The sequence below is a fragment of the Leptodactylus fuscus genome, chromosome 7, assembly GCF_031893055.1.
Source record: "Leptodactylus fuscus isolate aLepFus1 chromosome 7, aLepFus1.hap2, whole genome shotgun sequence".
Taxonomy (NCBI): domain Eukaryota; kingdom Metazoa; phylum Chordata; class Amphibia; order Anura; family Leptodactylidae; genus Leptodactylus; species Leptodactylus fuscus.
Window position 1 is genome coordinate 137,076,627 of NC_134271.1, and position 27,874 is coordinate 137,104,500.

The 27,874-nt window shown below is 43.6% G+C and overlaps 1 protein-coding gene across 1 annotated transcript; it reads left to right on the top strand.

The window, feature by feature from the left end:
- On the top strand, nt 1–27,111 carry STX7 (syntaxin 7). Its single transcript, XM_075283160.1, has 10 exons — nt 1–49; nt 6,950–7,088; nt 9,557–9,626; nt 12,180–12,270; nt 14,752–14,889; nt 15,286–15,338; nt 16,382–16,478; nt 17,781–17,853; nt 18,916–18,998; nt 21,548–27,111. The coding sequence occupies exons 2-10, from the start codon at nt 7,010–7,012 to the stop codon at nt 21,641–21,643; spliced, it is 780 nt and encodes a 259-aa protein (XP_075139261.1). The 5' UTR covers nt 1–49; nt 6,950–7,009; the 3' UTR covers nt 21,644–27,111.
- Nucleotides 27,112–27,874: the final 763 nt, after the last annotated feature.

Genomic DNA, 27,874 nt, shown 5'->3' on the forward strand with positions numbered 1-27,874 from the left:
ATGCGCGGCCCGCAGCAGGGAGTGAGCAGACGGAGGCCGCTGGAGACAGGTAGGAGACTGAGGAGGGGCCCTCCTATATACCCTATACATGGTGTATACAGCCGGGGAGCCCGGGCACTGCCACCCGAATACACAGACCATGGCACCGCCCCACTGACTACACCGGGGGTCACCGCCGCCAGGTACCGAGGGCGCAGCAGCCCCGGGCAGTCACGTGACTGGTGCTATCCCGGTAACAGGAACCTCCCTGGAAGTCAGGAAATCAAACCGAAGACTTTATATAGGCTGTGGTCATGTGACTGGGGGGGGGGCTGGATTATTATATAGTATTATTATTATTATAGGCTGTGGTCATGTGACTAGGAGGGGGGGCTGGATTATTATATAGTATTATTATTATAATAGGCTGTGGTCATGTGACCAGCAGGAGGGGGTTGGGTTATCATAGTCATGTGACTGGGAGTAGGGGCAACAGATACTTTGTTATAGGCTGTGGTCATGTGACTGGTAGGAGGGGGGGCTGGGTTATTATATGTTATTATAGACTGTGGTCATGTGACTGGTAGGAGGGGGCGCTGGGTTATTATATTGTGTTATAGGCTGTGGTCATGTGACTGGTAGGAGGGGGGGCTGGGTTATTATATTGTGTTATAGGCTGTGGTCATGTGACTGGTAGGAGGGGCTGGGTTATTATATGTTATTATAGACTGTGGTCATGTGACTGGTAGGAGGGGCGCTGGGTTATTATATTGTATTATAGGCTGTGGTCATGTGACTGGTAGGAGGGGCGCCGGGTTATTATATTATTATTATAGGCTGTGGTCATGTGACTGGTAGGAGGGGCGCCGGGTTATTATATTGTAGTATAGGCTGTGGTCATGTGACTGGTAGGAGGGGCGCCGGGTTATTATATTATTATTATAGGCTGTGGTCATGTGACTGGTAGGAGGGGCGCCGGGTTATTATATTATTATTATAGGCTGTGGTCATGTGACTGGTAGGAGGGGCGCCGGGTTATTATATTGTATTATAGGCTGTGGTCATGTGACTGGTAGGAGGGGCGCCGGGTTATTATATTATTATTATAGGCTGTGGTCATGTGACTGGTAGGAGGGGCGCCGGGTTATTATATGTTATTATAGGCTGTGGTCATGTGACTGGTAGGAGGGGCGCCGGGTTATTATATGTTATTATAGGCTGTGGTCATGTGACTGGTAAGAGGGGCGCCGGGTTATTATATTATTATTATAGGCTGTGGTCATGTGACTGGTAGGAGGGGCGCCGGGTTATTATATGTTATTATAGGCTGTGGTCATGTGACTGGTAAGAGGGGCGCCGGGTTATTATATGTTATCATAGACTGTAGTCATGTGACTGGTAGGAGGGGCGCCGGGTTATTATATGTTGTTATAGACTGTGGTCATGTGACTGGTAGGAGGGGCGCCGGGTTATTATATGTTATCATAGACTGTGGTCATGTGACTGGTAGGAGGGGCGCCGGGTTATTATATGTTATCATAGACTGTAGTCATGTGACTGGTAGGAGGGGCGCCGGGTTATACTATATTATTATAGGCTGTGGTCATGTGATCAGAGTGTGTAATATTACAGTCCCGTATACAGCACCCGCACCCTGCCTTGAATCTATACTGGGACTTGTAGTACCACACACCGCCTGGCATCGCCATTGACCATCAATATGGCTGCCAGGCCCAGTACAGCCCCCCTATGTATTACAGCACATCCTTCCCCTGTGACTAGTCAGTATGTGCACCCCACTGTAGCGTCTATTCTGATCCTGGAAAAGCTGTGTGACAGCTCAGTAACGGCCATATTGGTGATTGCCAGCGTGAAGATGACTGAGAAGGGACAACCAATATGGCTGCACTTCCGATCGCCATAACAATGCAGCCAAACTCAGCAGATCTTATAAATGACAGTGCTGCCCCCTAGGAGTGAGGCCAGTACTTGCTGTCAGAGGACTGTGGGGGTAACATAAAGCCCCCCCCCCCCGCCCCTATAGCTGTATACATTTACATGAAGTACCCTGCCCCTTGTCAGACCTCACTCTCTGCAGTGGCGGACCCTGGTAAGTGAAGCTCGGCCACTTCTCCCTTTACATCTTATCTTTAGTTGGAGTTTCCCTTTAAGATCTGATAAGTTGTGCACTTGGTAACACGGGCGGAGGATCCTCTGGGAATTACTCACCATGTTTGTCAGCGTATAATATGGCGTATACACCACGGCTCATACCGAGCCCAGCGCTCTGAGGAAAGCAGGCATTCAAGTACAAGTGACATAGCAGAGCTGATGTGGTCGTCTGTATTGTGTATATGTATGGTGTGTGTGTTTATGGCACACTGTGTGTATGTGTGTACGGCACTGTATGTATTGTGTATATGTATGTATGGTGTGTGTATGTGTGTGCGGCACTGTATGTATTGTGTATATGTATGTATGGTGTGTGTGTTTATGGAACACAGTGTGTATGTGTGTACGGCACTGTATGTATTGTGTATATGTATGTATGGTGTGTGTATGTGTGTGCGGCACTGTATGTATTGTGTATATGTATGTATGGTGTGTGTGTTTATGGAACACAGTGTGTATGTGTGTGCGGCACTGTATGTATTGTGTATATGTATGTATGGTGAGTGTATGTGTGTGCGGCACTGTATGTATTGTGAATATGTATGGTGTGTGTGTGTGTGTGTGTGTGTGTGTGTGTTTATGGCACTGTATATATAGTAACATAGTAGATGAGGTTGGAAGAAGACACAGGTCTATCAAGCCCAACCTATAACCCTACAGCGTTGATCCAGAGGAAGGCAAAAAAAACAAACAAAAACCATGAGGTGTATGCCAAATGCCCCATGTCAGGGGAACAATCTCCAAATTGGTGATCAATATAAAACCCGGATCAACTTCTCTTTACTAAAACCTAATGGTGCGTATATGTGTGGCTCTGTATGTACCGCATGTATCTACTGTACTGTATGTATTGAGTGAGTGTGTGACTCGGTATGTATTATACTGTATATATTGTGTGTATGGCACTGTATTATGTGTACGTGGGTACAGTATGTATTGTGTATATGTATGTATGGCACTATGTATTATATGTGTATCTATGGTACTGTGTGTATTACACTGTAATTGTGTGTATGTGGGCACAGTATGTATGGCACTATGTATTATACGTGTATCTATGGCACTGTGTGTATTGCACTGTAATTGTGTGTATGTGGGCACAGTATGTATTGTGTATGGATGGCACTATATGCATGGCGCTGAATGTATTGTATATGTATATATGGCAATGTGTGCATGTATATGTAGAGCACGGTATGTACTGTATATGTATGCATGCATGTATGTACAGCGTTGTGTGTAGGGGCCGTTCTCTGACCCGCTCGCACTGTACAGGACATGATCTTGCATACGTTACTAGTGACTTGGGCTTTGGTTCCTCTTTCCTGTGACAGGAATAGACTTCTGGTAATGTTTTGCCTCAATGACCATAGAGGAGATGTCACAGCCCAACCCCCAGTCACCGACTAGTCATTATTGTCTTATAGTTGTGTTGTCCTTTCTATACTGTGTTGGGCTGTAATCACACCTGCAGTTTTTGAGCTAAACAGCAGTAGTGAAAAGTATAAAGGAAAGACTTCTGCTTGTCCCTGCTGCATGTGTGAACCCCGCCTTATCCAGATAAATCTGTATTATTGCTAATCCCTGCTCCTGTCCAGTCCGGCCTCCGCTCCTTCCTCTAGAGGGCGTTGTAGCGTTCTTCAGTATCTGTGCCCTGGAGGCGGAGACTAGATGCGACAGGAGCGGCGCTACCTGGTACCTAGTCGAATAATTCAAGGTAGCAGCTGAACTTGTGTGGAACCAGGGCAGGTGAGTTAGAACAGAGGGCACCCTGTCACCCTCTTCATGGCTCTTCCGGCCTCCGTCAGACATCTTGCACCCTGGGGTCATCGCTGAGGATAATCCCAAGGACATGCTGAACATCATGACGGAGGCCTGAAGAGGATGTCGGGGACATCTGGACGCCACAGAGATACCCAGGACAGGTGAGGTAAGGTAGTATAAGTATAACTTCCCCTTATCATACCCTAGGGTCTGAGGAGACCCCAGAGTATGGTCATACTTTTGGCGACAAACCCCAAAAGGTTCGGGCCAAGGCTGAAACGTTTTCAAAATTTGTGTCGAATCTAAGGTGCATCACTGTTTGGGGACCAAAAATGGCAGCAGTTTGCTGTATAGTGGCCAAAAAGAAGAGGGTAATATACTGTGTGGGAGTCAGTAAATGGGGTAATATACTCTGGGGGGGCCTCTAAGGGGAGCAGTAAACTGTGGGGTTCAGTAAAGGGGTGCATTATACTGTGAGGGATCTGTAAAGGTGATAATATACTGTGGGGTGCATTATACTGTGTGGGGGTCAGTAAAGGTGATAATATACTGTGGGGTGCATTATACTGTGTGGGGGTCAGTAAAGGGGATAATATACTGTGGGGTGCATTATACTGTGTGTGTCCAATAAAGGGGATAATACACTGTGGGGCGCATTATATTGTGTGTGTCCAATAAAGGGGATAATACACTGTGGGGCGCATTATACTGTGTGGGGGTCAGTAAAGGTGATAATATACTGTGGGGTGCATTATACTGTGTGGGGGTCAGTAAAGGGGATAATATACTGTGGGGTGCATTATACTGTGTGTGTCCAATAAAGGGGATAATACACTGTGGGGCGCATTATATTGTGTGGGGGTCAGTAAAGGGGATAATATACTGTAGGGTGCATTATACTGTGTGGGGGTCAGTAAAGGGGATAATATACTGTGGGGTGCATTATACTGTGTGGGGGTCAGTAAAGGGGATAATACACTGTGGTGTGCATTATACTGTGTGGGGTCAGTAAAGGGGATAATACACTGTGGGGTGCATTATACTGTGTGGGGTCAGTAAAGGGGATAATACACTGTGGGGCGCATTATACTGTGTGGGGGTCAGTAAAGGGGATAATACACTGTGGTGTGCATTATACTGTGTGGGGTCAGTAAAGGGGATAATACACTGTGGTGTGCATTATACTGTGTGGGGTCAGTAAAGGGGATAATACACTGTGGGGTGCATTATACTGTGTGGGGGTCAGTAAAGGGGATAATACACTGTGGTGTGCATTATACTGTGTGGGGTCAGTAAAGGGGATAATACACTGTGGGGTGCATTATACTGTGTGGGGCCAGTAAAGGGGATAATACACTGTGGGGTGCATTATACTGTGTGGGGGTCAGTAAAGGGGATAATACACTTTGGGGTGCATTATACTGTGTGGGGTCAGTAAAGGGGATAATACACTGTGGGGCACATTATACTGTGTGGGGTCAGTAAAGGGGATAATACACTGTGGGGCGCATTATACTGTGTGGGGGTCAGTAAAGGGGATAATATACTGTGGGGTGCATTATACTGTGTGGGGGTCAGTAAAGGGGATAATACACTTTGGGGTGCATTATACTGTGTGGGGTCAGTAAAGGGGATAATATACTGTGGGGTGCATTATACTGTGTGGGGGTCAGTAAAGGGGATAATATACTGTGGGGTGCATTATACTGTGTGGGGGTCGGTAAAGGGGATAATATACTGTGGGGTGCATTATACTGTGTGGGGGTCGGTAAAGGGGATAATATACTGTGGGGTGCATTATACTGTGTGGGGGTCAGTAAAGGGGATAATATACTGTGGGGTGCATTATACTGTGTGGGGGTCGGTAAAGGGGATAATATACTGTGGGGTGCATTATACTGTGTGGGGGTCAGTAAAGGGGATTATATACTGTTGGGTGCATTATACTGTGTGGGGGTCAGTAAAGGGGATAATATACTGTGTGGTGCATTATACTGTGTGGGGGTCAGTAAAGGGGATAATATACTGTGGGGTGCATTATACTGTGTGGGGGTCAGTAAAGGGGATTATATACTGTTGGGTGCATTATACTGTGTGGGGGTCAGTAAAGGGGATAATATACTGTGGGGTACGTTATACTGTGTGGGGGTCAGTAACGGGGATAATATACTGTGGAGTCAGTAAATGGAGCAATATACTCTGGGGGGGCTGTAACGGGAGCAGTAGACTATGGGGTTCAGTAATGGGGTGCATTATACTGTGAGGGATCTGTAAAGGGGATAATATACTGTGGGGTGCATTATACTGTGTGGGGGCCACTATGGGGGAGCGTTATACTGTTTGTGGGCCAATTAAGGAGATTTTTTGATCTGCAAATGAAACCAAAGATCGCCATGTAGGGTGGAAGGGGAGGATGCCTATCTATAGGTCGCCTCAGGCAGCAGACAGCCTAGGTTCACCCCTGGATGGAACCCACGAATTTGAAACTTTTTCACAGTGAAGTAGTTGCAGCACCCAAGCCCCTCTTCGCATTTTGGCAACTGGGGCTCATTGGCACAAGAGACCATTGATATGATCCGATATTTTGGGTGGGTCAGTCGAGGCTTCAGCTTACTGACTGTATCCCCCATGACCTTCTGGTCACTATGGTGCGCCAAAAGATCACATTTAAGAGGATTTCACCTTTAAATTAAACTGGTCTGATGAGCGCCAGCTATAAGAGGAGGAGACTGGAAGTGATGTATCACATGGTGCCCTGTAGACATTTATTTTATTATTATTTTTTATAATAGGGCCTTATGTACATGTTCCATATTGAGTCACACTTCTCATACCAAACAGAGATATTACAGGGCTATAGTTTTGCCCTTGTCCTTTCCTCCCACGAGCACGTTGCTAGATATGAAGGAGTTGGCCGACGCTTTATCTCACGCTGTTTGCCAAGTATTGTTAAAACCACAAATGAACATCTTGGCCGTCGGCCATCAGGAGACTCGGGAACTTTATGTTGTTTTATTTTGCTTTTATTTTCTAGGTGTTAGAGCATTGGCCCCAACTCTTCGAATGAGAACAGAATTGCCAGTCTACAAGAGCCATGGCGTATAATACCAGCCGAGACCCAGCGCAGCTGGCACAGACCGTCTCCACCAACATCCTGAGGATAACACAAGGCTGTAAGCCACGATACTTCTTCTACATCTATGTTGCGTGACTTTGTAGTGTACAGAGTAAAGAATTTGAGAAGGAATTTCTAAATATGTTCCGATAAGTAGCGTGATGTGACCCGTGATAAAAGACGCCATTCAGCTCCCATTATACCATGTCGTATTATATGGCAAATTTCCAGTTAGTAAATGAAGTTACAAGGGTCATGTGACCTGGCATGGATGTTAATTCTTTCACTGTGGTCCCTGTACATGATGCGTACCTGACACCACAAGAAAGTTACCAAAATACCGCCTACCACTCTGACATCACTTCCTGCTTTGCAGCGATTGGCTGAAGCTTCACCTCACAGACTTCCTGTTCAGCAGGAAGTCTGTAGGGTAAAGCTCCAACCAATAGCAACACAGCAGGAAGTGATTTAATTTCAAGGGGTTGCAGAAATTCTATGAAACCTAGGGGTGTCCCAGGTGGGGGTAAAATATAAAATAGAAAGTCATACTCCCCCATTCCCAGCGCTCTGTTATACTTTGTCTCCTTTCACTCCCTTTGCTGGAAGCCGCTGGGCCAGTAGCGGAGATGTTAACATTACCCCTGAGACCAATCACAGGCCTCAGTGGTCACTGATATGGAACTGATGATGTCATCGGTCCCTTGCCATTGACCGCTAAGTTCAATCATTGGCCTTTGTGGTTATGGAGCCAAGCAACATGGGTATAGACCTGGCCACTAGGAGGCTGACCCTCAGGGCTAGATCCTCTCCACAGACTAGCCAGTTTTAGCCTAGTGTCCGTAGGAGACACACAACCTGTATCAGGTCATCTGCGTGTATGCCACACTAGTCGCACCCTCCTGCAGGCACTGTAAAAGGAGCGCCTCACCAGCCACCCAGTCCCCACTGCCACAATGGCGGCTAGAATGGCAGTGACCCCATGTCCGAGGTCCACCGAAGGCAGTTTCCTTCTCCTCTTCAGGGCCACTTCTATCATTAGGGTGTTTCTTTCTTGAGAGCTAGATCCAAAATTTTTAGCGGATGACCCCTTTTTATTGGCACTGTGGCCCTACTGCCGCTTTTTCCGTCGTGTTTTTACCCAATGAGTGTTCAGGGACCCGCATTTTGGCCCCCAACACCTCTCTTTGTCCCCGTCTAGGCCTTCCACTTTAGTCCCTGGTTTTGCTGGGGACAAACCCACTGCCCTCTCATTGTCCCAGGGTAGGTCACGTTTTTCTCCATCAATCCCCTGCACATGGGCAATGCTCTTGTGGGAGTTCCTGTTGCTCTTCTCAGAAGTTTTTTTGGGCAAGTTGCTTCTCTGCAGTTCTGCTGGCTCCTGCAGCACAGAGTTTTTTTTCCCACTCCTTGCAGGACACAGCACCTGGGAATCTTGCTGGGAATCTTCAGCAATTGGACATTTTCCGGTGGGATGGTAGGCTATCCTCCCTGGGCCACCGAGTCCTCCCATGATGAGCCAACGCACCTTTTGGCCCATCCCGGTGCTGACACATTTTACATGTGCACCCACTGTAATAAAGTTACCATGTGTTCAACCTGAGCACATCTGCTCTCACTACCTTCCACCTAAGCCAGCTCAGGAACCTCCTGACCCCCCGGCAAACCCTCCTCTGGACTGGGTGGCTTTCCTTACCCAGGCGATAGACGACCTTGCCAGACTTAGCCAGTCTGTGGTGGAAACTCCTGAACAACTGCCTTCCCAGATTGCCACTCCATTGGCATCTTCTAGGCCCCTCCCCAAGCGCCGTCTAGGCTCCCGTTCCAGCTCTAGGACCTGTTGTGGTCCTAGAAACATGGTCTGTTTCTCCTGGTAACACCTCTGACTCCAACTCATGGTCTCAGCTGGACGCATCCATATCCGCTACAACGCAGGAGCTCATACTTGTATCAGAGATGCCCTCCACTGGTCTTCCCTAACCATGGGGCATTTGGCCATAACTTAAAAGAAGAATGGCTACAACCGGATTATTCCCTGCCTTCCACTAGCAAGTCAGATGTCCTCTTTCCTTAACCAGACCAGCGTGTCTCCAAGTGGTCAGAGCCTCACGCGCTGGACCCCGCCATAGCTAGGCCTTGTTCTTGTCTCTCTCCTACTGCTGCGGTACAGATTGGCTTGGCAATGTCTGGAGAGAGAGTAAGGTCAATCCTTAGCCAACTCCATTATTATGTGACCAATGGAGGTTCTGCAGTTTTCCACAGATCTTCTGATTTAAGGTTTCACATTCATTGCTTGCCAGGTACAGTGCCTCCTTTAGGTAGTGGCTGTTCCTGGTATCGCATGGGTCCGTTCACTTGCATGGAACTTAGGGGGACAGAGGTAGAGAGTACGAGGCACAGAAGAGTTGTAGAATTCTATACAATATGGATTCTCCTTCCCTGACTTTTCACCTTTTTCTTTGCATATTTGTCATAAAAATGTAATTGAATTGTCAGATTTATAACCAGGTTTTGTTCTGTGTCGCACAGCCGCAGAGATACAGAGGATAGTAAATCAGCTTGGAACCGTACAAGACACATCCGAACTACAGAACCAACTGTGAGTAATCTGGGCTGGGCTGGGGATCTTCTAGGCATTGGTCCACACATAGCCAGGGAAGTAACATGTAACTATGGGACAATATAGGGGTAAGGTACAAAATGGTGTTACAATACAGAGATAATACACACAGTGATGTCACAGTACAGGGATAATACACACAGTGATGTCACAGTACAGAGATAATACACACAGTGATGTCACAGTACAGGATAATACACACAGTGATGTCACAGTACAGGGATAATACACACAGTGATGTCACAGTACAGAGATAATACACACAGTGATGTCACAGTACAGGGATAATACACACAGTGATGTCACAGTACAGGGATAATACACACAGTGATGTCACAGTACGGAGATAATACACACAGTGATGTCACAGTACAGAGATAATACACACAGTGATGTCACAGTACAGAGATAATACACACAGTGATGTCACAGTACAGAGATAATACACACAGTGATGTCACAGTACGGAGATAATACACAGTGATGTCACAGTACAGAGATAATATACACAGTGATGTCATAGTACAGAGATAATACACACAGTGATGTCACAGTACAAGGATAATACACACAGTGATGTCACAGTACAGGATAATACACACAGTGATGTCTATGTACAGATAGAGACTGGAGATTGGTGGAGATTCTGAGGTATCAAACCTTAAGTGTCAGACTGTACATTTGCTGTGTATGTAATGCAATTTATTTTCTAGTACCCTTTAAAGGGGTTGTCTGGGATAAAGTGGAATTCCTATACTAATCTAATATATATATATATATATATATATATATATATATATATATATATATATATATATCCTATTAATATTATAAATGTGAAAGTTTGTGAGTTTGTGGGTTTGTGTGTTTGGATGTTTGCATGTTCGGATGTTTGTTCCTCAATCACGGAAAAACCGCTCCACTGATTTGGCTGAAATTTTCCACAAACATAGTTAATACACCCGGTTAAACAATAGGCTACTTTTCGTCACAATAGCGCACATACGTTTGTGCCAGGACCCCCACAAAACCCAAACTCACACCACCATCTCTGCAATCTCACACACTTTGAAAGCCACAAAATTCACATTCCCCTCTACAGCCTCGCCCCTAACCCCACACAATCTCATATACATAGACTTTACCACTTTGCCCCTCCCCTTAACGATACTCCAGGAGGCGCTCTATAACGCTCCGGAGCATCCATGTTTGCCGACCCCCACCGCTCTGAAAATCCGCGACACCGCCCACCCATGTCAATACCCCTAGGAGGTCTAATAAATGCAAAAAAAAAGTTTAAAAAAAGTAAAAAAAATAGAAAAAATAAAATAAAAAGGATTAAAAATTCAAATCACCCCCCTTTCCCTAGAACACATATAAAAGTAGTTAAAAACTGTGAAACACATACATGTTAGGTATCCCCGCGTCCGAAATCACCCGCTCTACAAAGCTATACAAATATTTTTCCTGTTCGGTAAACGCCGTAGCGGGAAAAATGGTCAAAAGTGCCAAACCGCCATTTTTTCACTGTTTTGATTCTGATAAAAATTTGAATAAAAACTGATCAAAGCAATAACATTTCCCGAAAATGGTAGAACTACAAAGTACACCCGGCCCCGCAGAAAAAGATGCCATATACATCCCCGTACACGCACGTATAAAAAAGTTACGGCTGTCGGAATATGGCGACTTTTCAAAAAATAATTTTTTAACACAGTTATGGATTTTTTTTAAGGGGTCAAAATGTAAATTAAACCATATAAATTTGGTATCCCCGGAATCGTAACGAAACACAGAATACAGGGGACAGGTCATTTTGGTTGCACAGTGAACGCCGTAACACCAAAGCCCGTAAGAAAGTCGCAGAAATGCATTTTTTCTTCAAATCTACCCCATTCTGAATTTTTTCCTGCTTCCCAGTACATTATATAGAATAAATAATGGCGGCATCATGAAGAAAAATCTGTCCCGCAAAAATTAAGACCTCATATGACTCTGGGAGCGGAGAAATAAAAAAGTTATGGGCTTTAGAAGGAGGGGAGTCAAAAACGAAAATCAAAAAATGCCATCGGCGGGAAAGGGTTAACTTCAAATACCTCTGTCCCAAAGTCACTATGTAAAGTTTCTCACAACACCGTATATATAGCAGCTCAAATACAAAGTAACTTCAACACAAAAGTCTCAGGTATTCTCTGAATTACAGCAAAAACAAGACACAAAGTTACATTTCATATCCCATACCTTATACACAGAACGAAAACCTTACCCACGCCTGTATATACCCACTGCTACAATCAGCGCAGACGAAGTCGCGGGTAACAGCTAGTATATATATATAGTTCTATTTATTTTCTTAAAAGATCTTTGCTCAGAAACCTCCTTTGAGGTTGTGTGTAGCCCGGCTGCTGCTGTGAACTCTGCATTAGCGTGGATTATTATTATTACTATTATAGCTTCTGTTTTCTGACGCTTTATATGCACACCATTTGCATTGCTTCTTTTTAACCACTTTTTTAATTTTTTTTTCTCCAGACAGCAGAAGATACAATATGTGAACAAACTTGCCAAAGACACAGACAAATGTCTCAAGGAGTTTTCATCCCTCCCTTTCGACAGCGATCAGGTAAAGGAAAGATGGAGCCACCAGGATGATGTATAACACAAGTACCCGGTCATGACTGCTGATTTATTTTCCCATATCCAAATAGAATTTGCAGGTTTTTATGGAATTCCGATTTCGGTTTGCACTTTAAATTTTGCGTTGCTCACCGTTCACGTGTATACGTGACTAATTTTTGTATATATTTTACCAATTTTTTTTATTCTTCCATTGACAGAGCTTTGTGACTTGTTTTTTGTTGGATGATTTAGGACCTTTCCCCACCTCCATCACCTTTTTTTTCCCTAGCCCCCTCCATTCCCATACAATAATTTCTGTTTGTTTCAGTACGGTTATGTTCTCTGTTGTCAAGTGGGCGGTCCCTGTTTTCCTGCTCCCGCCCATCTGACAGTAGTGATCATAATTCTGCTGAACCTAACAGAAATGATCGCTCAGGATCGGCAAGGGTTACAGAGAAATGTCCAACTTGGGGCAACACGTGCCTCAGTGGTTAGCACTGCAGCCTTGCAGCGCTGGAGTCCTGGGTTCCAGTCCCGCCAGGAACAACATCTGCAAGGAGTTTGTATGTTCTCCCCGTGTTTGTGTGGATTTCCCCGCATTCTACAAAGACATACTGATAGGGAAAAAAAAAGTACATTGTGATTCCTATATGGGGCTCACAATCTACATAAAAAAAAAAAAATTCCAAGTGCACCAGAATCGGTGAGGCAGCATCTATTGAAGGATGCAAAGAGGGTGGAGGTGGCGAGAAGATTGCATTTTTAGGAAATAATTTAACTATTTTCCACTGCTGTCCACTAGAGGGAGTATCATCCATGTCCTGTGACAATGCACCACACAGTAAACAGATGATTTCTAGTTGCTAAAGGACCCTTGACATTATCACTGCACTATTGCTACACATATAACTTATTAAAAGCAACAAGAGACTGTGTTGATGTGGTCGCTATAGCTATCTGAGCAGTATATAGCACCTGTTTTTTATAAGCTATCAAGCATAGCAGTGCAAAGCTGTACCTGTGTCACTGCTGTTGCTTCAGGACCTGCGCTGATGTCATCAAAGGTCCTGAAACAGTTGTATAAGCAATAGGATTGGATCCTGCCCTAACTCTCCTATTGTCTGTGTGCATTGACACAGTATATAATACTGATACAGTATACAAATACCCGCCAGTGTTTATGGACCAGCTGTAGTCTGCATATTGGCGCTCGTGCATGCCCCCGTTGTGCAGGATATGTACATTACAGTGAGGTGTATTGACTTTGGGGTGCAAATCACTTGTTCCGAACTCATCATATATGATACTCATCATATATGATATACATTCAGGGATAAGCGATTTTTATATAGGCAGGTTTGAGACCCTGAATCCAAGCTGCCTACCTGCATGTTGCTGTTTAGTGGCCCCAAACCCGGTGACCGGATTCCTTTAACTCTACTTTTTGAGTAGCAACACCTATAAACTCAGTAGTCCGCCGTGTAGACAAGTTACGACCTTGTGACATAGTTGGCCTAGCAGGATAGTTTAGCATAGTTTCCAGGGCCCACACCCATCCATCGTGGAATGAGACGGCGGAGAAAGAAGCAGCTTATTATGGAGAGGAGCGGCCATGTTGGAGTTAAGCCCAGGGCACCACATTTTCTAGAACACATTTGACATTCTCTGGATTTTACATGTGAAGGCGTGCCGTCTTACACTTATAATCCAGGGATCCCCAAACAGACGATGAAAATCATAACACTCGCCAACTGTGTGTAATACTACATTTCTCCTGTGGTAGCGCTGCAGAGGAATTGGACACTCATTGCTGTCGTCTCCTACAGTGACGAGGAGCATCAGAATCCAGACATATTGTCATCCGGGTATTGGCCAAGGTCTCTTCTAATAATTTTCCAAAGTAGACCTCCCCTCCAAGATGTAATACTGGACAATCCCTTTAAGATGATGACTTTATATTATATTTATTGCTTACTTGTATAGCGCCATCACTGGTCACTTCTGTCTGATCCTATATTTTGTGGCGTAACATTGCCGGACTCGCTCTTTTCTCTATGATGTTAACCCCTTCTGGTGTAGGATGTACGGAGGAGGTGATAACCGGCAGGTAACCCATCTTATTAGGTTGTCCCTAGTACAGCGTGACATATAGGATGCCCCAGAATGTCACTCTGTATATACTCTAAGCAACACTGACTGATATTGTGAAGTTAGTGGCTTGCGTGTCGGCCACCGTGCTGTATGTGTGTTGCAGCTGATTGACAGCCTTCTCCCTATGACTCTATATAGGGATAAAGCTGTCAATCAGAAGCAGGAGCACATAGGTCATACTCTCTGCATTCTTAACACCATAGTACTTGAATCAACTAATAGACATCACCTTCTCTATCTAGGTCCTTCGCTTTCCCCGCTCGGACCTGATGAACTAGGTAACTTTACATCATGCTCTTCCTCTGCAACTTATCCCATTCTGTTCTCTTTGCAGCGACAGAGAAAGCTCCAGAAGGACAGACTCCTGAACGAGTTCTCCTCCGCACTGACAAATTTCCAGAAGATTCAGAGATTGGCCGCAGAGAAGGAGAAAGACTTTGTGGCCCGGGTCCGCGCCGGCTCCAGAGTATCGGTAGGTCTGACACCTCCATGGTTCTGTCGTGCATGAGAAAATATGGATGAGGAATATACCCTATGAGGTGACCCCTGTAAGAGTCCCAGTGGAACATGAGCACATGGATAGACCATTATAGGATCAGCCGATTCCTGCCAAATCCTTCTATGACGCCAGGTTAAACTTCCTGACCACAACGCATTTCTGGTTGTTACCTGGTGCCCTTTCATTTGAATAGGTGACCATACAGTGTATGGTCATGTGAAGTCCACCGGCCTCAACGTTCCATGCTGTCTGTGTGCCCTAGTGGTAGGAATATTAATACAAGATGGACTCCATGCCCTTGCACTGACTTACCTTTCACCATTATCTTATACAGTCTGTTATTACATCCTCCTTCTTGTTATTTTCTAGGGTGGCGGACCCGATGATGGAATTAGAGATGGCTCCTTGGTCAACTGGGAAAAGTAAGACTGCAAAATTGTAGCTTCTAATGTTTTTTAACTGAATCTATTTTATATTACAGATATAGAATTTCAGATTTAATTTTTTTATGTTGGGCCCTGTGCATGTCCTCACTGCAAAGGCCTAAAGTTTACACAAGTGATACTTGGACAATGGCTTGTGACCATTTTATGTTATGGCCACAAGGCGACTCCCATTACGTGACCAGAGATTTCCATGTCACCGTGTGATTTCACTTATGTTGAATGGAGTCGCATTGCAACTTGAGGTTGCCATGACTGTTGCAAAAATGTTGAGCAATGTTCAACTTTTTTGCAACTATAAGTCGTGAGCGCAGCACCCTCCAGGTTGCAATGCAACTCCAATCACTAACACAAGTGAAATTGTCACTCCTTAGGGAGAGACCACCATTTAGGTGTGTGGAGTCTTGTCATGACAGTGCCTAAGTCATGCAGTCCAATAGAGGGCGCTGCCTTCCTAATTACATCATGGAAGACAGATTTGCATATTCTTCCCATGTTCCTTTGCACAGTGGAGCGCAAAATGGCTTAATAAGACTCCACACACCTAAATGGTGGTTCTCTCCCTAAGGAGTGATGATATCCCCTTAACCCTGTCTAGAAGCCTCTCACCTCTGCCAAGTCAGTCTTCTCTGCGCCGGGCTGAAGAGATCCAATCAGATCGAAACAGGTGTCTTCGGCTGAGAGACTGTACTTGGTAAAATCCCACATCATTGCATTGCAACAAAGTCCTCTGGGAAGGTTGGGCATGATGATAAAGGAAGCGCCCTCTATTGGGCTGCATGACTCAGGCACTGTCTTCCTATTTACATCATGGAAGACAGATTTGCATATTCTTCCCACATAACACAAGTGAAGGAGTCACAAGGTGACATCATGATCTTTGGTTGCACAACGGAGTCGTTGCCAAAGTCCTGCGTAGCCCAAACCTTTAGAGATTGATATCCCGGTCTTATCAGAAAGTAGCCAACCCCTTTAAGAACTGCTCTTCACATACATAATGGCCAAACTAATTGATATTTCAGTGAGAACCAGTCACAGGCTACGATGCAGGAGGAGCTCATCACAGAGGACGACCTGCGGCTCATAGAAGAAAGGGAGACGGCCATCCACCAGCTGGAGGTTTGTATTGGGCACTTCTACACCGCGCAACGGAGCATTGTGCTTTCGGTCATGTATTGTGTACAGAACGGATGTTAGACGTGGCTCCGTGCAGCTAAGATCTCGGCTTTCATTTTTCCCGACCAAGTTAAAAAATGAGTACTGTGCTGTGATTGGTTGTTATGGGAAACCCGTTTGGTCTTCCTGTTAGTATGGATTGAGGCCTAGTGAGTTTATGAACAACTCTTGTCATGAATTATTCATAAAATACATGATATACTGTATGTAGTATATATGGTAATGGGCCAGTTATAGCGCAGTATTTGGGCCGCTTTTCAATTTTCTTACTGCCCACCTTAGCCTTCCTTCTTCTTTTTGCAAGGAGGCAGGGGAAGGTAAAAACAAAACAAAAAAACCCTACTCCCCTATCCCCGGTGCTTTGGTATCTCCCACTGTGGGGTCTTGTTTTGGCGGAAGTCCTTGCCGCACGTGACCAAAGGACTCCGTCACAGGTTGTATATGTCAGTGACGTCCTGGTTTCGTACCTTGGGCATCTCATTGGGCTCAGTGGTCACATGCGGTGAGGACTTTGGCCAGAACTGGACCTCGGGAGCAGCAGGACCGAACATGGGCAGGAGACACCGGAGCACCAGGGACAGATGAGGGTTTTTTTGTTTGTTTTTTTTACCTTCTCCGGCCTCCTTTCCAAAAAACGGTTTATCCTGCACAATCCCTTTAACATCAGCTAAAATAGCAGGCTGATGAGTAGAAGACTGACATTGAGATGACAATGTGGACCTTCTTAGGATACGTTCACATCTGCTTCGGACTCTCCGTTATGGCACCTGTTAAAGTCACTGCGCTGACCCAACACAGTGACACACCCCTTTAACGCGAGGAAAAGTAACCCCAAGTTTATTAATAAACTTCTAGGAGGGGTAAGAGAGAAACGGTTATAAGAATAGATCCTCCAAGGAATACAAGGAGTTCCGAAGACATCAGGAGAAGTGAGGGGTCCTCTTTAATCCTTAGTAATGGGGGCACCACCTCTCTAAATTTGCATTAGACAGGCTGGGGGTTGTAGTTTTGTACCAGTTGGAGAGCCACGGGTTGGCAAGCGGACATTTTCTTTACCTTCTATTATCCACCTGCCACCAACTAAGAGAGAGATCAGACCCCCAAAGACTATTATACCCCAAATCGCCAACCCCACCCTCCATACCCACCATTCTCCCCCCCCACACACACACTTTACTTATTCGGATGTGCCAATAAAGCTTCTTTGATTTGATTTGATCTAATATATCAATTCACATTTTACAGGAGGATATCCGAGGGATCAATGAAATCTTTAAAGACCTGGGTATGATGGTCCACGAACAAGGAGAAATGATTGGTAAGTTTTTAAGCTATATGTGAACAAATTGGAGTTACTAAGGCTACCTTCACACCTGTACTGTTGTGTCCGTTGTTCTGCTCCGTTAGAGGAGGACCAGAGCTCCAGACAAACAGACCGCTTAAATAGTGAACAAATACGGAGCCTGATGGACCCCATAACTATAATGGTGTCCATCGGGCATCCATTGTTTTTAACTGGAACCGCCGAACCAAAATAGTCATGTGCGCAGGATTTTTTAGTCCCGCGATTTTTGCACATGTTGCAACACCGACATTAGCCACTGTAATTCATGTAACGTGTTTGATAATGCGGCTGAGTTTAGACTAAATATTATACAGTATTAGAAAATCTGCCTAGTTCAGGGTAAGTTCACATGGCAAATTTTGCATCCGGACACACCATGCAATGTCCACTGCCATTTCCTATAACCATTCACTTTAATGGGCGGTTTGGGCGGAATCTGCTGTGTGAACATAGCTATGGCAGTACAACAGGGGAAGTAAGAAGGCACTATATAGTCAGCTGCCAGAGGAGAAAGGAGACTGATTTTGTCCAGTGCCTGGCCCAGCAAGAAGACACATGGATACAAAAATCGCTAAGAGGTTTTTTTTTAAATAGAGGTATACAAATGATTTTAAGACCCCGCAAAATGAAGAGGAATTTGAGGTGGACATCAGCCTCGGATTCCTCTTCCTAGTCTGAATGTCTATGCAGCAGACTGCACCAGTTGAATGGGCCCAATCAGTGGGGAGTCTGGAGTTGCGGAATCTGCAGCAAGATCGAGCAGGACGCTTATTTTTTCCGCTTCCTGCTGCAGTCTATGTCTTCCATTGACAACAATGGGAGGCAAAATCGAGGTGGAATCTGCTACCAATTTTTTTGAGTGGAATTTTCCACAAAATGAGCGACCGATTCCACTGTTTGAACAGGATCTAAGGCAGCTGTTAACAGCATTCAATTTTTGGGATAACATGAAACTGGTTTTGGTACCAAGATTAGGGATCTGTTGGTCCTCTGTCAGTAAAATAATGGGGTGTTGTGTTTTTTGCTACCACACAGACAGCATAGAGGCCAATGTAGAAAGCTCGGAGGTGCACGTGCAGCAAGCCAACCAGCAGCTGGCCCGAGCAGCAGAGTACCAGGTAAGAGCGGTGACTTTTTTTTGGTTAAACACTTTACATCCAGTGCCTGTTCTATGGACTAGATGTTTTATGGACTACATGCTATTACTCAATTCTATCATTTGGACCACTATCTACAATGTCTGTAAATGCCCTTCTATATCCGGATCATTTTATATTTTTAGCAAAGAAACCTTATTTGGGGGGATTAAAACCCCCCTCTATTGTGCCATTTACTTGTGTGCTGATGAGCTCCAAAAGATCAAAACAACCTTCTTCACAGACTAGTGAATGTGGCTAGCTGATACATCTCCTATTCCAAGTCCCTTTTTGATTGAGGCATTGTCTTACAAAGTAGCCGCCTCTTTTTAGAGGTACTCGTTCTCCTTATGGTGGCCCAGCTGGTGTAGGGAGATTTAGAAGCAGTGGCCCTCTGGGCAAAGGTATACAAATTAGCTCTTCTCCAGATGGAAGAAAACTGGCCAGCCTCAATAGTTATACAAGGATTTTACCTTGGACTGCAGTACAGTATGGCGTATGCACACGACCGAGGCTCTGGTCCAGTGATTATAGAGCCTATCCTATTCTGCTCTGTGTCATCAGAAGCTCCCATAGAATTGAATTCATCAAGGTGTGAAATGTGCCACCACATCAAACTAAAAGATGCAATATTCCTGTATGGTACCGCTCAGACCCCTTTAAAGTCCCACCAGACCCCTTCCATCAAAGCCGTAGTCTACAGCCCCCTCATTCAATATATTCGTGTAGGTTTTGCCCCTCAGCTGTGAAGAAAATGGAAATTGAAATAGAAAAAAAATCAGCAATAAGATTTAAAAAAAAAAAAAAAAAAAAAATTAGATTTTTATTATTTGACCTTCATATGCGGCTAGAGGTATCAGATGGATATCTCTGGTTTGGCTGTTATCCGTTGTCATGTCTCAGGGCTTTATTATGGGCCAGACACTTACAAGGTAGAGATGAGCGAACCTCTCAGGATTTGTTTCATTTCGGGTGGCTCAGGTCCAACATTCATTTTGGATTAAACAAGTTTGGTGCAAACCATATTTTACAGATTGGCTCCTAAGAGCCCTAACAGTATTCTACACCATCTATAAAACATAGTGTAGAATACTGTCAGAGCTCCTAGGAACCTATCTATAAAACATAGTGTATAACACTGTCAGGACTCCTAGGGACCTAACTATAAAACATAGTGTAGAATACTGTCAGGGCTCCTAGGAACCTATCTATAAAACATAGTGTATAACACTGTCAGGGCTCCTAGGAACCTATCTATAAAACATCGTGTAGAATATTCTTAGGGCTCCTAGGAACCTATCTATAAAACATAGTGTATGACACTGTCAGGGCTCCTAGGAACCTATCTATAAAACATAGTGTAGAACACTGTCAGGGCTCCTAGGAACCTATCTATAAAACATAGTGTAGAACACTGTCAGGGCTCCTAGGAACCTATCTATAAAACATAGTGTAGAACACTGTCAGGGCTCCTAGGAACCTATCTATAAAACATAGTGTAGAACACTGTCAGGGCTCCTAGGAACCTATCTATAATACATAGTGTAGAACACTGTCAGGGCTCCTAGGAACCTATCTATAAAACATAGTGTATAACACTGTTAGGACTCCTAGGGACCTAACTATAAAACATAGTGTAGAATACTGTCAGGGCTCCTAGGAACCTATCTATAAAACATAGTGTATAACACTGTCAGGACTCCTAGGGACCTAACTATAAAACATAGTGTAGAATACTGTCAGGGCTCCTAGGAACCTATCTATAAAACATCGTGTAGAATATTCTTAGGGCTCCTAGGAACCTATCTATAATACATAGTGTAGAACACTGTCAGGGCTCCTAGGAACCTATCTATAAAACATAGTGTATAACACTGTTAGGACTCCTAGGGACCTAACTATAAAACATAGTGCAGAACACTGTCAGGGCTCTTAGGAACCTATCTATAAAACATAGTGTAGAACACTGTCAGGGCTCCTAGGAACCTATCTATAAAACATAGTGTAGAACACTGTCAGGGTTCCTATGACTCTATGTATAAAACATAGTGAAGAATACTGTCAGGGCTCCTAGGAACCTATCTATAAAACATAGTGCAGAACACTGTCAGGGCTCTTAGGAACCTATCTATAAAACATAGTGTATAACACTGTCAGGGCTCCTAGGAACCTATCTATAAAACATAGTGTAGAATACTCTTAGGGCTCCTAGGAACCTACAATTCTCTGGTGCCAAACCAAAATTTGGGATATTTGATAGCTACCTTTAGGTGACATTAGAGAGACAGTTTTTTTTACTTCTGGAGAAGGGCTAACTTGCAAAACAGCCATCTAAATGGCTTTTTATAAGTTTTGACGGGTATCCATTTACATGTTTTCCCACGAGGCCTTGCATAGTCTCCATAAGCAGCTGACTCTCCCTAAGGAGTGACAGTATTTCAGAAGGGTAACTTCATGAGGATATTTACCAAGTAGGACACCCTTGTTTCTCTGCTTCTCATGTCCCTTTTTTCTTTACCTTTTTGTTCCAGCGCAAATCCCGGAAGAAGATGTGCATTATCATTCTTGTGCTCGTAATACTAGTTGTCATTCTTGCAGTGATCATCTGGGCCGCCACCAGAAATTAGGAAATACCCGAAAGTGAAAAGAAAAAACAAAAAAAATTTCCTTTAAGTACTTTTTGTCTTTGTATTCCAAACTGTTAATACTAATCAATGGAGGAATGACTCCCAAATCCGAGATGAAGAATGCAATATGTATATATGATCTCTGTATGACCGTGCATGGTGGATCCTATAGAACTGACCTAAGAAGACACCACTGTATTCCGCTTTTCCCATGCACCGTATTCAGTTTAGGCTCCGTGCACCTTGTACTAAACACTTGCACTACCAATGTCACAAGAGAAATCAGATCATTTGTTGGGTTGTAGCATATTTTGTGTGCCACGCTTTTTAAAGGGATGTTCACCTTTTGGATAGTTTACCCATTTGGTTTTAAAGGGGTTGTTTCACAATAGGAACGTAGATACGTGATACGTTTCTGATCTCTTGGGACCACCACTGGAATGGGGGACCTCAGGAGTTTCAATGGAGTGAAGGACGAGCATGGGTTTCCTGTGCCAGTATCGGGGCAGAGGGCAGGTACTTGCTATATTAGGAAAGTTCACACGGGCACAGAGGGGGCGGATTATGGCGCATAATCCGCCCCCTCACAATGGTGGTCTATGGAGACCGCTAGCGAGCTGCCCTTCAGGCGGATTCCGCGGCTCGTTGAGCTGCGGCGTCCACAACCTCTGGATTCGGCCCTTTAATTTGAGCCTACTCCGGAGCTAAAACCTACCCTTCCGCCCCCAGTGTGAACTAAACCTTATGGGCTAAAGTAGATGAAGGTGAACGTCCTTCGTAAAGAGGATCTTTCGTCAACTCCAACTTTTTGGATCCTTCCATAGGCGCCACTCCACTCTACAATACTTTTATGCGGTTTAATTCTTTGAAATGAACTTTCCGATTATTACTCAATTGAAACAATAAGATTTCGGGGTCTTAAATTATGCCAAAATGGTGTAAAAAATAAAAATATAGATATATATAATAACTTATGTATTAAAATGAAGCCTAAAAAGATTTCTATAAACGTAAAATAAATGATAGTTTCCATAATGCAGTGCCAAACACAAGACTGAAGCCAATCTAAAAAAAAATTCTTGAATTGACCTAAAAATTCAAGTTTTTTTAAAAAAAAATTAATTTTTTTAGAGGGGATGGGTTTGGGGGATCCCACTCTTCTTAAAGCTCCCACAGTGGTTCTTACCAGACGCCAAGCGTGCCTGTGCGAAATAGGGCACCGCCAAACTCCTCTTCCTTGTAAACTAAAGGATCGGCCATGTTGAAATCCAACACCCCAATCCTTTATTCCCCTCCCCCCCCCCCAATATTTGCAGTAATGTGAGGACCAGGAAGCCTCTGTACACATGAGATGGTCACCTGGGCATTAATCGAATGTGAATTGCCGTCTTATGGTAGGTTGGCTTAACTTTTTGTTCCTAAAAACCTGAAAAAATTTCTACAAGACACAGGAGACAACCAGAGAATTTTCAATGATATTTTCTCGAATTTCGGAGAAGTTTTCGAACTTTCTGACACTTTTAATGATGCCTGAAATATAATTATTTAATACAAATTTGTGTCTGTAATTTTATGTAAATTTAAACAATTCCATATTTGATGCAACGTAAGAACGCCAATATGCTCAGAGATGCCAGATTATTGGTTTTATGGATTTTTAGTTTTTTTTTTTTTTTTTAATAGATCTGAAACTTTTTGAGATTGCTTCCTAAAATTGCTGGACCACAGGGCACCTACCTGTTAATCCGGCTATGGGTGACAGATGCCTGAATTCTAGACCAGGAGATGTCGTTTTCTATACTGATGGCTTTTAAGTTTTATACTGTATTGTATTGTTTATGTCCTGTCATTTTTTTTAATGTTAATTAAAGAGATACCCCAAGCTTCACTTTTTGCCATTCTCATGGGGTGCTCCGACGACCCCTTAATGCAAACCTGTCAGGCGAAATCTGCTGTCTTATTCAGTGGCAGCATGTAATAGAGGGGGAGAAGCTAAGCTCTGTGGTATACAGGTGTATATGACTTGGAGCAGAATAAATCCCGACAGGACTCCTAGTAGAGACAGTGAGAGTCCTGATTACCCCGACCACACACAGTGATTGACAGACTCCTGTGTTCACGCTGATACAGCTGTTAATCAAGGGAAATCAGCTCAGCTTCTCTCCTCTATCATATAACCCTATATATCACAGAGCTCAGCTTCTCTCCTGTATCCTATAACCCTATATATCACAGAGCTCAGCTTCTCTCCTCTATCCTATAACCCTATATATCACGGAGCTCAGCTTCTCTCCTCTATCCTATAACCCTATATATCACAGAGCTCAGCTTCTCTCCTCTATCCTATAACCCTATATATCACAGAGCTCAGCTTCTCTCCTCTATCCTATAACCCTATATATCACAGAGCTCAGCTTCTCTCCTCTATCATATAACCCTATATATCACAGAGCTCAGCTTCTCTCCTGTATCCTATAACCCTATATATCACAGAGCTCAGCTTCTCTCCTCTATCATATAACCCTATATATCACAGAGCTCAGCTTCTCTCCTCTATCCTATAACCCTATATATCACGGAGCTCAGCTTCTCTCCTCTATCCTATAACCCTATATATCACAGAGCTCAGCTTCTCTCCTCTATCCTATAACCCTATATATCACAGAGCTCAGCTTCTCTCCTCTATCCTATAACCCTATATATCACAGAGCTCAGCTTCTCTCCTCTATCCTATAACCCTATATATCACAGAGCTCAGCTTCTCTCCTCTATCCTATAACCCTATATATCACAGAGCTCAGCTTCTCTCCTCTATCCTATAACCCTATATATCACAGAGCTCAGCTTCTCTCTTCCTCTTAGCAGAACATAGGGGTTAAGCAGTATTAAGGAGCACCACCTACAGTACCACAATGTTTTTGGCTTTGCCTGGGGTAGCTCTTTAAAATTAGGCCAAATCCAAGTGCCAATACCAATTGTGTACTGGTGAACGTTCTGTGAATTATTTTATCGTCTTCCTTATTAACCATTGTCAAAACCACAACTCCCATCATTTGGGAGGCGGAGATGTGTGCAGAAGTCCGTTGCTACCCATACTATGGATACAAATATATATATATATCTGTCTACAGACTCAGCGACCTGTACCCAGAATTGGACTCCCCATCACAGTGGTACTCGGGTTCTTGGCCCATTGAGCCTGTATCTCTGATCAGCTAAAACACTCCATCGAAAAACCGGAAAGGTTGTCCTTAAATACATTTTGGGCACATAAACTTTAATGCCTGGGGATTCATCCTCTCTGCCCCTGTCTGTACCTGTTAACGAAATCGATAAAGCTATGGCACGCTTGAACTTTTTGATATGTAAAAAATACTCTCCAATAAACTAAATGATAAACAGCCATGGTGACCATGGTCTAGATGCTTCCTCTAATGTCCAGTGTACCTTACCCTTTATGCCTCGTCTGATTACAAAAAATCGATCAATAAAGTTTTTTTTAAACCTGTTTAAACAAATATTAAAATTTTTTGGATTTCTCCCAATCCTATCTTGATTGTTCTTGTTGCAACAGCGGCTACTATGACACAACCTTGCCATCGATCCATTGATCTTATGCCTACTGTAGTTGTATAGCACATACGCTATTGCTTTTTTAAAAAAAAAAAATTTTTACAATTTTTTTATTTTAATTTTTGTAATTTTTTTTTTCCATGATGTGCGTCACTGGCCAAGGCTACATGGTGGCTTTTCACTTTTATCACGTCCGCCACGTTGCGGTTAGTGCCCGGTATTAAAAATGAGTCTTCAAAAAGTCACCCAGTTGCCGCGGTCTGGGACCATTCACGGGAAATGTTTTTGAATGTCATGTAAATGGATGGTGTCCCTTTAAATCACTAAGCAATACGTTGTACTTGTAAACTTTGCTTGAGGTTACGTCACGCTCTAAACAAATGTGAACTTGGACACTGTAACAAAGTTCTGCCTAGATAAAATGAGTGCACCTTTGTATCCTATGTGCCTCTGAGAATTTTTTTTTTTTTTTCTGTTGGGATAGATCGCTGTTTTTCCAGACTAAAAGATGCTGTGAAGGTTTGTAATGAAGTCACAATTTTGTAAACTTAAATGAAAACTGTAACGTGTCAATGTGATGTGTCGTGTAAAGTCTATTGTGCGATGACATCATCAGCTCGAGAGGATATTACATCATAATTACAATATCCGGTCGCTGTAATAGTAATAAAGTAGCTCTCACTTAAAGCACATGAGTAAATGGGGCCCTGTTTTTGGCAAAAATAAGCTGACCCTTGTTTCTATTTTTAGGCAAGCCCTTTAAGATTGTGTCTCCTCGACCACCTCAGATGTTAGGAACAATTGTGGATGAATTTTCAGGGAGTCCATGTTTTATAGTATCCGTTACATTTCCATAAAGAACTTACATGTGAAAAGCAACTGGTAAATTTTACCTGCAGTACTACTCCTAACCACATGGTGTGCTGTTAAGCATAAGCTGCAGTCAGCATTAAACATTTAACACTGAAACGGACACTTTTTGAGGGTTTTCCAAAACTAAATCTCCCCGATCCCTAGTATTATGGATTTCCATAGGGAGCCTTATACAAGCTACAGGTTGAGGTAAAAAAAAAAAAATCTCACTTTTAAATTCCCTTTAAGAGATTAAAAAATGGGCTCTGCTTTTCTAGAAACAGTGCCATTCTTGTCTATGGGATGCATTTGGTATTGCAGCTCAGCCGCTAATATACTACAGCCCACCGAACGCACCATAGTCCAAGGCTCTATTGCGCCACCCATAGGTGCAATATAATATGCAACATATGGATTCTAAGTTAATTGAGAAGTGTTACACATAGAGAGCTGCTACAAAGAGTGTCTACCTCTCTGGAGGACCCCAGCCTATCCATCAGCCCTTTGATTTAAATGGATCCTGTGTAATGATTTCTTTCTCCTGTGGTGGCGCTGCAGAGGAATTGAACACTTACTCATAGGGCCCCTTCTAACAAAATGGGCTTGCTTTAGGGGATTTTCCCCCTTTATAATCCATCATGTATTGTATCTATCTACCTCTCATGAATTTGCTTTCCTCCATATTTGGGGATGGGGGTACAGAGAGCACCAGATAGATGAGTCACAGGAAGATGGAGGTACCTGCACCTTTTCTAATTGCTCCACCATGTTATCAAGTACATGGGTCACCCTTATAAATGACTACTCCGCCTCTAACTTTGGAGCCCATGCCCAGCGTATATCATATTTGGATTATATGGTAACATGCTACTGGCACACGTAACCTCTGATCAATGTACAAGTAAGATTCTGTGAAGTATATAACACGTTGAGACTGTTTGTTATAACATCTGAGTTTTGCTTTTTAGTACCCTTGTATTGTATTATAAAGGTGAATCGATGTGATGTCTATGGAGCGACAAGTAATAAAATGATCATTCATATCTGGGTGTCAGTATCTTATCTTTAACTTATGACAGTGACTGTTTATATCCTGTAGCATCTATATGTTCTCCTACACAGTATACAGAGTGCTGGAGAGAGAGTGAAATCACCAATCATTAGGGGTGCACGCGCTCAGTAACCACTCACTGCATAGTTAGATGGGTTGGCTCATGGCCTGTCTGATATTGCACTCAAGTGAATGGCCTTGACCAGGTACAGTCTATACCAGAGGTACACACGTGGACAAAATTGTTGATCCCCCTTGTTTCATGAAAGAAAAACCCACAATGATCACAGGAATAACTTGAATCGGACAAAAATATCAATGAGTAAAAATTGTCAAGCCTACGGACAGATGAGCCAAATATCAAATTTTTTGGCAAGGCGCATCAGCTCTATGTTCACAAACTGAAAAATGAAGCCGATCTTGAAAAGAACACTGTCCCTACTGTGACACATGGTGGAGGCTCTGTTCTGTTCTGGGGCTGCTTTGCTGCATCTGGCCCAGGGTGTCTTGAATCTGTGCAGGGTACAATGAAAGGTCAAGACTATCACGGGATTCTAGAGAGAAATGTGCTGCCCAGTGTCAGAAAGCTTGGTCTTAGTCGCAGGTCATGGTTTTTGCAACAGGACAATGACCCAAAATGCACAGAGAAGATAAACTATACATTAGATAGCAAGTAGGATAAGGAACCTATAGACGTGATGGCTTCTTCACAACAGATGATGATAAGGGCAGGTATTGACAGAAGATTCTAAAAA

Excerpts from the sequence above, each read along its gene's own strand:
- STX7 (XM_075283160.1), top strand. The coding sequence starts at position 7,010 with ATGGCGTATAATACCAGCCGAGACCCAGCGCAGCTGGCACAGACCGTC. Across the intron at positions 7,089-9,556 it reads CCTGAGGATAACACAAGGCT|CCGCAGAGATACAGAGGATA; the intron begins GTAAGCCACGAT and ends TGTGTCGCACAG. Across the intron at positions 14,890-15,285 it reads GCGCCGGCTCCAGAGTATCG|GGTGGCGGACCCGATGATGG; the intron begins GTAGGTCTGACA and ends GTTATTTTCTAG.